The sequence below is a fragment of the Panthera onca genome, chromosome B3 (genome assembly GCF_046562875.1).
Source record: "Panthera onca isolate mPanOnc1 chromosome B3, mPanOnc1 haplotype 2, whole genome shotgun sequence".
Taxonomy (NCBI): domain Eukaryota; kingdom Metazoa; phylum Chordata; class Mammalia; order Carnivora; family Felidae; genus Panthera; species Panthera onca.
The window spans coordinates 31643054-31658664 of NC_138344.1; the positions used below are offsets into that span (position 1 = coordinate 31643054).

The following is a 15611-nucleotide window of genomic DNA, read 5'->3' on the forward strand; positions in this document are numbered from 1 at the left end:
CAGTAACAACCCAGCGCTGCCGGAGGACTCTGCATGCTCCCGGGGACGGCGCCAGGCCCACCTCCCGCAACTCGCGCCCTGGAACGCAGACAGGAACCAGGCCTTTCACCCGCGAAAGCCGCAGCTGTGCCCCGCGCGGGAAATTTCAAGGGGCTCGGAAGCCACGCCCACCCCAGAACCGGAAGCTTTGCAATTAGCGCCACCAGCAGACAGGGGATTTAGAAGGGACGGGGCCGCAAGCAGAAACTGCAATTCCCAGAATGCAGCGCAGGGTTTCCGGTTTCCGGCGAGAGGACCGGAGTGTGTTTACACCGGCGGCTCTGCGGCCGGGTTCCTTCCGCGGGACGGGTGAGGGCTCTGGGCCCCGGGTCGCGCGGGCTCGACATGTGTCCATTAGTTAGCTGGTTCCGTGGGAGTGGTGGGGTCGTCACCTAAGAGATCGTGCTCCTGCCCCACCATTAGCTGTCTGTAACCTTGGGCCAGTGACTTCACCTTTCTGAGTCACGGTTCCCTTGTCTTCAATGTTTAGTTGGTAATGCCTGCCTCAAGGAACAGTTGTGAGGATAAAATGATATGGTATATAAAAAGACCTATTTATTTCCTTCCTTCTCATAAACCTGGAGATCGGTACCTTGAGGATGCCTTGGGGTCTGCTGTGCAGCTTCAAAGCCACACGGCCTTTTTTTTTTTTTTTTTTAGCTTCCCTACTAGAGTCCTCTTTGGAAGCAATAATGATTTTAACGAGGGCTTGCCTTGGAGGATTCTTCCACCCTCAGAGTTTCTGATTCATTTTCTGGGGACCCACATCTGCCAAGCGTTGGGACAATAAAGGCAAAAATTCTAGTCTTTGCTATCAGGGGCCTTCAGGAAGGCGTTGGGGACTGGGGTTTGACAAGTATATAGATATTTGTAACCCTTTGCCCTGAGGGTATGTGGGAACAACAGAGGAAGGAGGGGACAGAGAAGGTTGTATTTGAGTTGATCTTGGTAGTTTGCTAAGAGGCCAGAGGGAGGAGGAGGAATTATACATGCAGAGTTAGCAGATGAACAGAGATATAAAGTGGGAGCCGTTTGTTAAGACTGGAGGCTTCCTGGGGGTGGACTTAAGTGCTGGGGGGAGGTTAGGGCAGGGCAGGGCTCTGTTGGGGAGGAAGGCTGGCAGAGGGAACAGAAAGAATGTTGTCATAAAACAAAACAAAACATAAAACAAAACAAATGTTGTCATAAGCCAGGCTGTGGAGTTATAGACTTATTCACAGAAGTGGTTTGGAGTCGTTGGAGGAGTCCTAAGCAGAGGAATGTTTTGATAAGATCTGTGTTTTAAAGTGATGATTAACTATGGAGAACAAACAGATGGTTACCAGAACAGAGGTGGGGGGGGGGGGGGGATGGGTGAAATAGTGATGGAGATTGAGTACATTTGGCATGATGAGCACCGAGTAATGTACACAATTATTGAATCACTAGACTGTACACCTGAAAATAATATAACACTGTTTGTTAGCTATACTGAATTGAAAAAAAATAGTGATGAGTTGGGTGGCAGCATGGATATTTGATAGGAAGAGAGGCAAGAGGCAGGGGCTTGTTATAAAGCTATTGCAGTTCAAGCAAGAGTTGATGAAGAAAATTGGAAATAAGGAGTGTACGTAAGGGAGGGGGTTGGATGATCTCATTTGAACCTCACGACATTCCATTTTTATGTCCACTTTAAAGATAAAGAAACCAAGGCCTAGCGAGCTGAAGTTTTTTTGCTGTTTATTATAGGATGGGTATAGAAAGGACCCCAGATTCTAGTTCTGGCTTCCTGATGTTGCACCCTGTGTTTTTCCAACAGTGTCACAATGAATTATCTTTCATTCAGCCCCTTGGTGGGGTGGGGGTGGTGTAGGGTGGCAGTCTGTCCTTTAACCACTAAGGCTCTGTTCCTTTACAGGGAGAAAGAGAGAGCGCGAAAGAGAGAGGATGTCTCTCTCAGATTGGCATCTGGCGGTGAAGCTGGCCGACCAGCCACTTGCCCCAAAGTCTGTTCTTCAGTTGCCGGAGTCAGAGCTGGGTGAATACTCACTGGGGGGCTATAGTATTTCATTTCTGAAGCAACTCATTGCTGGAAAACTCCAGGAGTCTGTTCCAGACCCTGAGCTGATTGGTGAGTCTCTGAAACGGGTTGGGCTGCTGCTCTGCTCTCTTTCTGGGGAGGATACTTCGGGAATTACAAGGGTAAATTAAGAGTTTGGGATTTGTTGCCTCATTAATGTTAATGGTCTGGGGAAGTTAATGGTAGTTGGGTGAATAGAAACACAAACCATGAAATAAAACTATTGGTTGCCATTTCAGTTGCGCATTATACTGAGTTCCTTTATCACAGAGCTCCTTAACCATGACATTGTTAAATTCCTTCCCTGAAAGAGCAAGAATTTGGGGTGTGCTAGGGAAGGAGCAGCTTGTTGGGGGAGGGCCCCAGTATATGGCATTTGAGATGGGTTTTAAAGGATAATTAGAAGGATTTGTGTTTTTGCTTGGTTGGTTGGTTAGAGGGAAGGCAGTAAATAAAGGAAAGGAAGATGGTAAGGGTATTCTAGGTGGAGGAAGAGGGAATTTAAATGTAATGCTAAATTATATCATAAACGTAATTTATAATAGCTGAGGTGTCCAACTGGCAAAAAGTATGTTCTTACTCATAAAAACACTGGGTTCATCCTTTTTTGTTGTTGCATTTTCCCATTCATTTAAATATCAGTCAGCATGATGTTAAGCTCTAGAGCCTACCTGCGCATAGATTCTGTATTTTATGAGTTTGTACTTGCTAATAATTTGTTACTAAAATGTATTTATTAATAAAGAGTACTTTTTAAAGCACGTATCCTTCTCCAGCTATCCGATCAAGATAAGTTTCTTAGGGGCAGAAACTATCTACACTGTTTTGAAGAATAAAATATAAATGGACAGTTCTCTTTTTAGATCTGATCTACTGTGGCCGGAAGCTTAAAGATGACCAGACCCTTGACTTCTACGGCATCCAACCTGGGTCCACAGTCCATGTTCTGCGCAAGTCCTGGCCCGAGCCTGATCAGAAACCAGGTGAGTAAGGGCCCTTAGACAAGCAGAGTTTCTGTAATGTCTACACCGAAAGGGTCTGTGTGCTCTTGAGGCCTGGCCTGGGTGGAACAAAGAAGTGAGTTACCGAGATAGTGATGGAGGATATCTATTATTACCTAGTGGATTAGTCCCATTGGTAATAGAGTGCAGTTTTGATTTTTTTTTTTTTAATGTTTCTTTATTTTTGAGAGAGAGAGAGAGACAGAGCACGAGCAGGGGAGGGGCAGAGAGAGAGGGAGACAGAATCCAAAGCAGGGTCCAGACTCGGAGCTGTCAGCACAGAGCCCGACGCGGGGCTCAAACCCACGGACTGGGAGATCATGACCTGAGCCGAAGTCAGACGCTTAACTGACTGAGCCGCCCAGGCGCCCCAGTAGAGTACAGTTTTAATCTACTTGCTGCCAACACCACTAACAGAAGGGGACTTGTTTCTCTACACTTTAAGTTCATTACCCATTGTATTCTAGTGGGGTAGGGAGCGTGTGTCTCTTTAAACTTGTTTAGATTAACAGTTTATTTCTCAGTGAACTTTGGATCTCTTTGTTGTTGTTCTTACTAGAAAAAAGCTGAAACTCCCTGTGCTCTCCTAATGCTGTAGCAAATCTTCCCACAAGTGGCCCTGGATAGCTCACTTCTGCTGTACTGGTAGTTTATTTTCCTGAAGCTTGAAAATATTTGAACAGTACTAAAGTAGCTCTTGGAGAACACTCACAAAACCTCGAATGCCCTTTTGATTTATTAATAAACGGTGCTGCTTGGCATTCATAATTTCAGTTTTGCATCTGTGTTTTAAAAGTGTCCCCAGGGATAAAGCTAAGCTATGTAAAAGAGGTTTGTTAAACTGCCCATCTGACATATTTTTGAAATGTTCATGACTGCTGTGATTGGTTATCAGTCTGAAATATCCCCTCTTTTCAATTCTAAACATCAAGGACAAAAGATCTCTTGTCCACTGACGGGAGGTGAGAAAGAGAAAGGCAGTCTCTGACATTCAAGAGTTGGCCTGGCCCTTGGCTAGGCCTTGAAACATGAGCAATTTCAACAGATCGCCAACACCTGTAAGGCCACTCACTCTGAGACTATAATGGATCAAGACAAAAATAAGATCCCTCTCATTTCTGAACAGAGACAAAGCTCTGAGCGTTGTTCACATCACAGAAGTGACCAAATATCCCTCCATCCTGGCTATTATGAGTGGCTGTTGCTTCTTTACCAGTTACAGCGTTGGCCTCGCTCTAGTTTTCTTTCCTTCTAGCTAAGAATTATTAGCTATCCAATCATAAAATCACCCCCACTTCCTGACAGCGTTCAATCCAGAACAAAACCCTACTTCTTGAAACCGCCCCCCCCCCCATCCCGCAGCTGAATCCCAAATCCTATAAATCTTCTGTAACATCATCGTATTGCGATACCGCCAATTCTCGTGGTGTGCATCCTTCCCTTTGTACAGAGCAGTGAGCCCAACTTGGTCCACTGCAGGTGTGCCCCTCTCGTCTTTGGCTGGAGGGCACTGACAGAAGGAAAGTAACATTTGTTGCTTCTTCAAGCCAGATTGTTTGTCTTTGATATCCCATTTAATCATTAGACCTGCAGGCCAGGTAACAGCATTAGCATTTGATAGATGAAGAAAAGGAAAGTTAGAAAAGGTATTTATTCAAGGTCACCTACTTAGAAAATTAATGCAAGATCTGGGATGTGAATCAGGTTTTCCTGGCTCTAGAGCCCACATTCTTTCCACTGGGCTGGCTGCTTCCCACTTCCAAAGAGTGAGGTAGAGATTAGCTCAGAGATGTTACAGAGACAACCACAGCTCTTAGCTGATGACTGGATTCAGATATTAAGAGTCCTTTTCCTCCTCCCTTTGGCCTGGAGTTTTATCTTTGAAACACGTGCATGTTTTATTGCGGGGTGAAAATAAACTTAGATCTGAAAAGAAACGGTTTCGCGGTGGCATTTTGGATATTTTATTTTTGAGTGCTCTTATAAAAGGAAGCACATTTCTGGGTCTCCCACTAGATTAGCGCCTGTAGGAGGAGAACCTGTCAGTCCCTCCCTTCCCACCTGGATCCCTTTGATGGTTCTCTGTGGCAGGTTACGGATCTCTTCAGGATCTTACTTAGCCTGCTGTTTGAGCAGGGACGTGTACCGTGAGCCCTGGCCACAAAAAAAAAATGACTTGGGATTCCATCAAAGCACCTCATTCTTTTATTCTCCCATGATTTTGCACACAGTCTCACTGAAGCTTAGAATACCTTCTCCTAGAAAACATCTGCTTTATGAATTAAAACTAAGCCAACGGCTAAACTTTCCCATATATACAAATCATAGTGTCCAAAGATCAGGAAGGAGCTTTGAGTCCCAGTGAAACGCTTGCTGTTGGGCATAGGTGATAACAAGGTTAAGGGGTACAGTGTTTTTTCTTGGTTCTTATATATATGTATATTTTAAGATTAAAAATAATATAGAAGCCTAAAAGAAAATATGACAGAGAAAACAATTAGCCTTGATCCTTCCACCCTCCCTAAGTTCTCTTCTCCCCTTTGTCCCCTTCCAGCCTTGGACCACGTGCACACTGACACATTTTACGGAGTTTTACTAGAGAACATATGTACAACTCCGTGTTCTATTTCTTTCTCTTAACATATTGTGTCAGCATTGCTCCATATTGTTCAGATGGCTTTTGGTTCTTATTTTAAATCGCTGTCTAAAAGTCTACAGAGTTGGCTATACATTCCTCCTTTTCAAATGTAACAAGTCTAGAACTCCCGCAGTGGGATATTGATCAGAACGGTCTCTTTCAGGTGCTGAGATCCACCACTGCCACCTGAACTTGAATTTGTTTGCCTTGTGTACTGGAGCTGCTCCAAAGAGGGTGTGGTTCTCCCATCTGTGGTGGCATCAGTGGGTTTTTCTGAATGGGCACTCATGTTCTTTGTGGGGTGCTGAGGGAACACGCTGGATGATGCTCTGCATCTGCCGCAGGGACAGGGCCGGGTTGTAGGTAACTGAGTGTCTTGTCCCCAGAGCCTGTGGACAGAGTGGCTGCCCTGAGGGAGTTCCGGGTGCTGCACACTGCCCTGCACAGCAGCTCCTCCTACAGGGAGGCGGTGAGTGTGTGCCGAGGCCCCTTGCCCCAGACTCTTGCCAGGATGGCAGGAGAGGGTGTGAACGCTGGTGAGTGGTGTCGAGTGGGAGCTGGAAGCCTGTTACCATGGCTACTAAGAGTTCCTTGGGGAGTTTTTGTCGTGTCTGTGGGTCTCAGTAGAGCCCTATCACCCCCCAAACAGGCTCTCTCAGCTAGGTCTTGTTGATTTCCTCTCGTGAGAATGATACTACCTCTCCTGATATTGGATTGGCCTCATGGAATGAATATAGTTACAGCCAATGGATCCACATGCTGTTTCTGCCGGGCGTCATTCTTTGACTTTTGCTGAACTGCCTGCCCACTGCTCCTTACTTGGATTTCCTCACTGGGCAAATGTGCTGATGTCTTTCTGTAGGAGAGTTGATAAGCAGAATTAATAGAGCTGCAAACTTCCCGACATATATGCATATGAAATGATAATTTTACAGAGATTGAAAAGGGCTTTTGGGACCTAGAAGAACGTTTGCCATTGGGCTTACAAAGAGAGCTTTTATTTTAGAAGCATTAGAGCTACAGATGAGGGACAGGACTAGAGATTGAAGGTTTACCGTGGTCTTGCTTTCTTTAAAAATTGTTTGTTTCCCCTCCAGTAAGCTACAATCTTAGAGAAAAAAGTTCATGTGTTTCCTGGGGCTATTGTTCCACTGTGGTGGTGTGCATGCAAGCACACAGAGGGAGGAAGCACTTCAGCAGCGTGCAGGTGTTTGCTGAGTGGATTGAGCTGGTTGAGTGCTCAGCGCCCCTGCCCCCACCCCCATTTCTCTGGCAGGTCTTTAAGATGCTCAGCAATAAGGAATCTCTGGATCAGATCATTGTGGCCACCCCAGGTCTCAGCAGTGACCCCATTGCCCTCGGTAAGTGCAGGACTGAGCTTGAGGAAACAGGAGTTGTTGGAGAAGGAGAAACAGGGAGAGGCAATTACCATCTTGTGAAGAACCACTGGTCTTGTTGGGGTGAGGGGTAACCAAGATGTGTTACATACACCCAGCCCTCCAAGAGCGGTCAGTGCTGCTGAGAAATCCTGGCCTAGCTAACATCATAAATGAGATGGTAAACCTACCAGATGGGGGCAGCATTTCGCCCCCAGGAGGGAAGACTTCCTACACACTTTGGTGGCCAAGGGAGGAACCCAGATATATGGGGAAGAGAGGCTGATGTGTCGGTATGCAGCATGTGACCTAAGTGCAGAGGGAGGTGGTGAGTGGGGAACACGGTGGAGAACACTTGGGTTGTGCTTCTCGGTGTTTTGTTTCCTCCCCTTCTCATGAGAGCTGCTCTGTGGTCCTGTGTCCCTGTTGAGCTGGTTGCTCTGAGGCCTAAAGCCTCTTCATACCCTCCTAGACTAGGAACAGTCTCTGAGGTGAGCCCTGTTCTCCTTCAGGCGTTCTCCAGGACAAGGACCTCTTCTCTGTCTTCGCTGATCCCAGCATGCTTGATACGTAAGTCTACCCATCTTATTAAAGGGTACTGTGTCTCCTCATGGTTGGGTCAGAAACCTAATCGTCACCCCAGATTCTGCTCTTAGAGCCCAACCCCATCTCTCCCAAAGTCTACCTGTTAAGTATGTCAGCAGGTGAGAAAGAGCAGGGGCTCCCAGTAGACCGACGAAGCCCAGGGACAGGACACGTGGAGATGCGGAGTTGAAGCAGGGTTCTGAGGGAGGTGGCTTTGCAGCCGGGCTCAGTTCAGTGCTCATTCGGTAGACATTGGAGAGCTTTTAAAATATATATATATATGTAAAAATATATATAAATGTAAATATATATATATATATATAAAAGTATATATATATATATGTGTGTGTGTATATATATATATACACACACACATATATATATATATATACTTTTTTTTTTGAGAGAGTGAGAGAGCGAACACACACATGCACAAGCAGGGGAGGGGCAAAGAGAGGGAGGCAGAGGATCCAAAGCGGGCCCCATGCTGACAGTAGAGAGCCTGATGCAGGGCTTGAACTCACGATCCACGAGATCATGACCTGAGCCGAAGTCGGATGCTTAACCAACGGAGCCACCCAGGTGCCCTGAGCCTTTAAAATATTTTAAGATGGGGAAAGATGCAGGAGCACTGATCCCTAAAATTTTAGAACTAGAAGGGACAGTACAGGTTATAGACCTTATTTTGCAAGTGAAGAAAACAGCTCCACCCTGGGAAGAGAAGGCACCTGACAGAGGTCATCCAGGAAAGTAGTGACGGAGATGAGACTAGAGAGAGACCCCTGAGCCTCCTTGGCTGTGCATGTCCTATCATGCCTTGCCAGAGGGGAAGGTGAAGCATTGGCAGTGGACCCTAGGACTGGCGGCCTTGCCATTGCTGCTGAGGGCAGGGCAGGAGAATAGAGCCAACCGGTGGGAGGTGCCAAGGAATTTCAAGTCAGGCAAGGGAATGCAGCTGTTTTGAGGGGCACCCAGAACTGCTGGCATGCTGAGGGGTCTCTTTCCTTCTTAGTCACCCTTGTGTTTCTTCCTGCCTCTATCCCAGGTTGGTGCCTGCTCACCCAGCCCTGGTCAATGCCATCGTCCTGGTTCTGCACTCGGTGGCGGGTAGCACCCCACTGCCAGGAGCTGACTCCTCTTCGAGGAGCATGCCCTCCAGCTCGTACCGGGACATGCCAGGTAGGCCCCAGAAAGCATAACGTAGGCCCCCTCGGGAGCCGGCAGTGGCCCAGGGATTTGCTTTACTCAGCAGCTATGTATAGCTCTGGCAGAGGGCGTTCCTCGGGAACTCTCGGTTTGAGTCAGGGAGTGCATCTGTCCTGTAATTTTCCAAGGGGAGAGATGAAAATGTGAATTTGGAGAGTATCTGAACTGAGATTCTGGAGCTACGCCTGTGCCTTTCTGTTCTTCCTCCCGAAATCTGTTCTCCCTCCTCCAGGTGGCTTCCTGTTTGAAGGGCTCTCTGACGATGAGGACGACTTTCACCCAGTAAGTGGCCTGGCTGCTTGCCATTTAGAGGAGATGGTGCCAGGGATGCGCCTCTCCCTGGGACTTGGCACACCCAAGCCAGGGGGTGGTCTTAACCCCTATGGTGGCCAATCTATGTCATACTATTCCTTTCTGAACCTGGCAGCTTGGGGAGGCTCCTTCTGTTCCTGCCGCGGGGGCGGGGTTCATTTGGGAATGTCTCAGTGCCACTTCCCTGATCCTGGGCACCTCCCTTCTCCAGACCTCCAGGTCCACGCCTTCTAGCAGCACACCCAGCTCCCGCCCAGCCTCCCTGGGGTACAGTGGAGCTGCTGGCCCCCGGCCCATTACCCAGAGCGAGCTGGCCACTGCCCTGGCCCTGGCCAGCACTCCGGAGAGCAGCTCTCACACGCCGACTCCTGGCACCCAGGTATGAAGATGGGGGCCGGGCCCCCAGGGGAGAAGCTCCCCAGCAGTACAGTGAGTTTACCTTTGCTGACCCTGGTGCTAGATCTGGTTTGAGCTGAAGTCTTCCTGGAACCCTGGTGGGGTTCTCACTGCAGCCTGGTCACCCTCTCCCTGACTTGCCTTTAGGGCTTAGCATCCGGGGTGCAGTATAGTCCAGAATTCCTCCCCTCGTCGTTCAGAACCTCCCCTCGCATAGTGTGCCCTTCCTCATCCTTGACAGGTCTCAGCCATCACCGGCTTAAGCGTTCCTGGTAATGGTCACTCTAGCTGCCAAGGCCATCTCTCCCAATGCTGTGGTCCTAGGCTAGGTCAGAGGCTCAGTTCCATTTCCCTGGGCAGAAGAGGATGGAATCTTTTCTGGCCTCTGCGAGCTTTTAGGCACCCCTGTGTGGTTGTCCCACGTAGGTGTCTATTGGGAGGCAGTAGTTGGGTACCCCAGGCACCCACGATGGGGTGCCGTGACAGTCTCGTCTATGTACTGGAAGATTGAGGTGGCTCTGAGGGTGGCACTAACCACTGATTTGTCTCTAGGGCCATTCCTCAGGGACCTCACCAATGTCCTCTGGTGTCCAGTCAGGGACACCCATCACCAACGATCTCTTCAGCCAAGCCCTACAGCATGCTCTGCAGGCCTCTGGGCAGCCCAGCCTTCAGGTCAGTTTTCCCCACTCCAGTATCCATGCGCCTGCCTGGTTACTTTGAATACGGAGCTTCTTTCTACTCTCTGGAGGGCCTTCTTCGCTCTAGGAACAGCTGGTCCTGGCAGTGTGACAGGAGAGGATGCTCCCAGCAAGGGCAGTTTTCCCTGTGGCTTCCACTCCTGCACCCTGTGGCCCTGGCCTGACTCCACTGACTGTGTGGCTGGGACACTTAATGGCCGTTTTAGTCAAAGAGTCATTCATTCATTCATTCCGTGAGCATTGACTGAGTATTGAGTACTGAAATACCAGATCTGGGTCCAGCTCCTGGGGCAGAGGTGAGCCATCATTATCTCTGCCATGGAGGGGTACCAGGAGATTGAAACGGGAGCAGTAGAGCAAGAAGCCCGGCCCAGGCTTCAAGTGAGGGCCTGGGTCAGGCAGAACTTTTCTGAGGAAGGGGCGTTTGAACTGATTATCAAAGAATTGGTTAGAGGTTAGCCAGACAGGAAAGGGGTATTTGGGAGGATGGTGTCCAGGTAGAGGCAGCCACCTGTTGGAGCAAATGTGTGGAGGTACATGTGACATCCCGGAGCCTGCAAGGCCAGAAGGCAGTGTCCTCATGGAGAAGATCCTCAGACGGAGCCAGAGAACAGGGGAGCAGGACCCTGAGTGTGACAGCCCTGAGTGTTTGAGGAAGGAGACCAGACTTGATCCTGTAGTCACCAGGGAGCCAAGGAAGGTTTCAGCAGGGAATGACACCATGGCTGCTCTGCTTCATGGAAAGGTCACTCGAGCAACTAAGTGGAAGACCATAGGAGCCAACGTTTTATTGCATATCTCTGCGCATGAGCTGTCTGCTTCACTCTGTTTCCTTTGCTTTGTTTCCTTCACTCTGTTTCCAAACACTTTGTTTCCTTTGTTTCCTTCACTGTGTTTCCACTCTGTTTCCTGAGCCTGGTGGTGAATGTCATTTCTGGAATTGGTCCAGGGTCATATAGCCATCAAGTGGGAAAGACAGGGTTCAAGCTCCCGTGGTTTCCTCTAAACCTGTGTGGTCCCAGTGGACAGTGAGGGGAATAGGAGCAGGGTCCGTGGACAGCTTGTCTTTTCCATTCCTTCATCTTCCCCAGCTAGATGCCTGTTCACTCTGCTCTCCAGCTCAAGAACTTTCACTGGCTCCACCTGACCAACCAAGTTGGTTTGTGTGGTTTTTGAAAGACCCTCTACACCTCACTGCCTGCCCGCCTCTCTGAATTTGCATTTCATCCCCACTGCCTTCTTCCCACGAGTGAGCACATTGTCTTCCTTAAGTTGTGCACTTCCTCCTTCATGAAGTAGAGATATTGATAAAGCTTTGAAAGTACTAAAAGAAAATGTGGGGGGCACCTGGGTGGTTCAGTCGGTTGAGCATCCGTCTTCGGCCTAGGTCATGATCTCACAGCTCGTGAGTTCAAGCCCCGCGTTGGGCTCTGTGCTGACAGCTCAAAGCCTGGAGCCTGCTTCGGATTCTGTGTCTCCCTCTCTCTCTGCCCCTCCCCTGCTCATGCTCTGTCTCTCTCTCTCTCTCTCTCTCTCTCTGTCAAAAATAAACATTAAAAAAACTTAAAAAAAAAAGATTTTAAAAAAAAAAGAAAGAAAGGAAATGTGGGTTAATTTCTTTAAACCCTTATAGTGGAGAGGGCCTTTTGTAGCTGAGAGTCAAATCCAGGAGCCGTTACATAAAGAGTAATACATTTTGAGTTTGTAAAAGTGAAGATTTCTGCATAGGAAACCACACCAAACCAGAAGCAAAGACCAAAGGCCAACAACAAACAGGGAAAAAGTCTGTAACACATACCAGGCAAAACTTCACTGGTGTGTAGAATTCTAGTAATTTAGGACCAACAACTCCATAGAAAAATGGGCAAAGGACAGGAACAGGCTCTTCATGGAAAGGAAGTGCTGATTAACGCCATGATTCCTTCCAGCCCCATTTCTTGGAATTTCTCCTGGAGTTATGTGTGTGCATGTAGAAAACGACATTTGTACAGAGGCCGTCACCGTGGCATCGTTTGTAGTGGCAAAGGGTTGGAAACAGCTCAGTTATGGTACATTTCAAGACATGTATGAGTTGGAATATTGTACAGTTATTAAAAAGCTCTCTAGTGGCAAAGAGAGATCATCAGGCTACGTTAATTATGTTGGAAAAAAGGCAGGTGCTGAGGGTAGAACAGGGTCTAAGAAAAGAGTAGCTACGGGAATATATATTTGTATTTTCTCAAAGATAAGTAAAATAGGTTCTCTGGGGTGGGTATGGGAGTGGATAGAGGGAAACTTTTCACTATGCATCACACTCAAAAACAAAACTAATTTAAAAATGTACCCCCTCCCCCCATCTGTGTGTATGTGTCTGTCTGTCTATACATAGAGCAGGAGAAAGAAAGTAATTTAATTTTTTAAAATTTAGATAGTGAGTAATCTGTGCCTTCTTTTTTGATCCTTATGTTAAATTTTTCCTTTTTTAATTGGGAAAACTTCTCGTTTGTTCTCTAAACTCTCAAGGCCCTCTGGTAGTCTTCCTAGAAGCCCTGCGTTCTGCGGAACTTCACATCAGCGACTTTGCCTTAGGAACCGACCTTCGTCCCTCCCCCTGAAAGAGCAGACCCCGGCAAGTCTACTGAGGATCCCAGCTAACGGCTTCCGCTTGTCCTGTCTTTCTGCAGAGCCAGTGGCAGCCCCAGCTGCAGCAGCTGCGCGACATGGGCATCCAGGACGATGAGCTGAGCCTGCGGGCCCTGCAGGCCACTGGCGGCGACATCCAAGCGGCCCTGGAGCTCATCTTTGCCGGAGGAGCCCCGTGAACTCCTGCTCCTCCTGACCCCCCAGCAAACTGCCAAGGCGGCTGCCCGTGGGAGGCACTCCTGAAGGTGCCCCATCTCTCCTCTCCCCAATACATCTGATGGTCGACCTTCCGCCTTGTCCATTGCTTGGCCGTTCTGGCTGATCTGAGCTGGTGGAGGCAATGGGGCAAGCGTGGTGTGTGGGTCTTGGCGCCGTGGGATCAGGGATTGTGGCCTGCCCCTGCTTCTGAGCCCTGGGTGGAGAATTTTAGACCCACATCACGGGATGCTGTGTGATGCCCACATTCTCTTTTTTGGAGAAGTTTCCAGTGATAGCCCCAGGACCTTTGGTACGTTGGGGTGTGGCAGCCTCAGGACATGCCCAAGGCTGGGGCAGAGCCGCCACCCAGGTCCAGGGTGGCTGCTGTGTGGCGGCTGTGGCCAGAAGAGGCCTGCTCTTCTGAGATGATCCCAGTCTGAGGAGTGGCCAGGTGTCCTTTTACTGTGAGCGGGTAGGGCAGCTCGCCTTCCCACAGGCTCCCACAAGATTCCGTATTCCTCCCCTGGCCTCCTCTCGCCAGGGAGTCTTTGATGCCTATTCTGTAACCACGCCAGACTCTGGGCCTCAGAGCTGTGCCAGGAGGCAGGGCCCTCTTCTCTGTCCTCAAGGCGTAAATACAAGAGCAGTTAAATAACAATACTAAACAACAACACCAACACTAACAGGGCTCAGCTTTCATCTTGAAGAGAGGGCACCAACCCCCAAGCTGCCGCTCCATCTGCCCGAGCTCTCGTTCCCCTTGGCACAGTGTTTCCTACTGCATCGCAGACACGTCCAAGTTGAGCGAGTGGGTTTCGTGTGCTTTGAATACTTTGTCAGGAAAAGATCCTTCCCCTCAGATGGTGTTTCAGTGGAAAGGAGCTCAGGTCTGCACCTGCCCTGTGCCTTAGGCAGACGTCCTGCCCACAGCATCCACCGTCCTGGTCATTCAGCCTCTGCTTGTCACTTCCTGGGACAAGAGGTCTACCACTGATAAGGACTGTCTCTTCTGTCCTTTGGTCCCATCTCTGCCCCGAGGGAGCACACAGACAAGCCTGCTGCCCTCTCTGCTCTGTTAGCGTGGCTTTAGTTAGGGAGAGGGGTGACAATTCACTTGCCCCTTTGGCCTGTGCTGGTTTTGGTGCTTCGCACATCCTGTTCTCCATGAATGACTTCCTTATCAGTGATGCTTTTAAGAGGAGGCGCTCAGGAGGACCCCCTGTTCTAGATATGGCCTGAGTAGCATAGTGTTCTGTCCCTCCTCCAGAAACTGTGAAGTCTCGCCACATTTCCCTCTCCATCCTAGAATTAATGTTGAGAGGTGTTTGCATTTGCTGCAAAGGCTTGGAACTTACCAGGCTTCTTGGTGCTGGGCCTCTTTTGGGCCTCAGTGGTCTACCTGGAGCCCAGCTGCCTCCTTGTGGGTGGGAACAAAGACCAAGAAGGAAGCTCTCTGTCTTTTCACCCAACGTCTCTGGCTTGTTTGTGGTAGAAACAGAGGTCATTTCCAGCCACATGGGACCACTTGCTGACACAGCCCTTCTCCCCATGACACTGCCTGCCTAGAGCTAGGTTCCATTCTGTGGCCACTCATACCCTGCCCCTGGGGACTGCCATCACAAGCACTGGGGCTCAACTCTCCCACACCATCATGCTGGGGGACATTTGAGTAACCCTGCCCTGTCCCTGGAACTGACCCCCCAAATACCAGTTGCACTGTTTCCAAGAATTGAACCGTTTCCACGATTTCCCCTTCCCTTCTTTGTCAGCTCTTTCCTCCGAGGTCTTGGCAAGTTGGCTTTACTTCCTGTGGCCATGTTTTAAATAATATATGTTGAGTCTGATAAGCGCCCACACAGAGCCTGGGGCTTTCCACGGGGCAAGGACTCCTTCCTCACCATTGTTCCCTTTACTCTTCCAAAAAACATTCGTTCAGCCTCTGCTCTGAGCCAGGTAAACCTGATGGGGTCCTTGCTGTCACAGAGCCACGTCATTGGGAAGACAGAAAAACATGTTTACACTAAAGGCTGATGACAGGCAGACGAGGCAGGTCCCCATAGAAAGGGGAGAAAGGGTCCCCATAGAAAGGGTTAGGGTGGGGGTGTGTGAGTGAGGGAGAGCTTCTTGGAGAGAGTGGTGTCTGACTTGAGAGCTGAGGGGGAGGAGGAGTTGGGCAGGAAAGTGTACGTGCTGAGAGGGCCAGAAGCAGGGAGAATACAGCTCCTGTAGCCCTGTGTGGCAGGGTGGATTTTTGAGGTAGGCAGAGGCTGGATCCTTTTAAGCCATGTATAAAGAGTTTGGACTTCCCTTAAGAACACTGGGAGTCACAGGAGATTTTGAGTCCAGGGAGAGTGAGGTTTGCATTGTAGATAGGTCACTGGCTGCTGTGTGTGAACAGGTGGAGAGTGGGTTAGGCTTGAGGCAGGGAGGCCAGTGAGGAAGCTGTGATCCACTAAGCACTGACCGTGGGCTCACCTG

At 49.1% G+C, this 15611-nt stretch overlaps 1 protein-coding gene across 1 annotated transcript; it reads left to right on the forward strand.

Annotated features, from left to right (window-relative positions):
* Positions 1-223: 223 nt before the first annotated feature.
* Positions 224-13225, forward strand: UBL7 (ubiquitin like 7). The gene is made up of 11 exons (XM_060618067.2): positions 224-348; positions 1937-2149; positions 2962-3081; positions 6124-6206; positions 7014-7098; positions 7626-7683; positions 8744-8877; positions 9137-9186; positions 9428-9595; positions 10165-10287; positions 12977-13225. Exons 1-11 carry the CDS (start codon positions 261-263, stop codon positions 13112-13114), a joined length of 1260 nt encoding a protein of 419 aa, XP_060474050.1. The 5' UTR covers positions 224-260; the 3' UTR covers positions 13115-13225.
* Positions 13226-15611: the final 2386 nt, after the last annotated feature.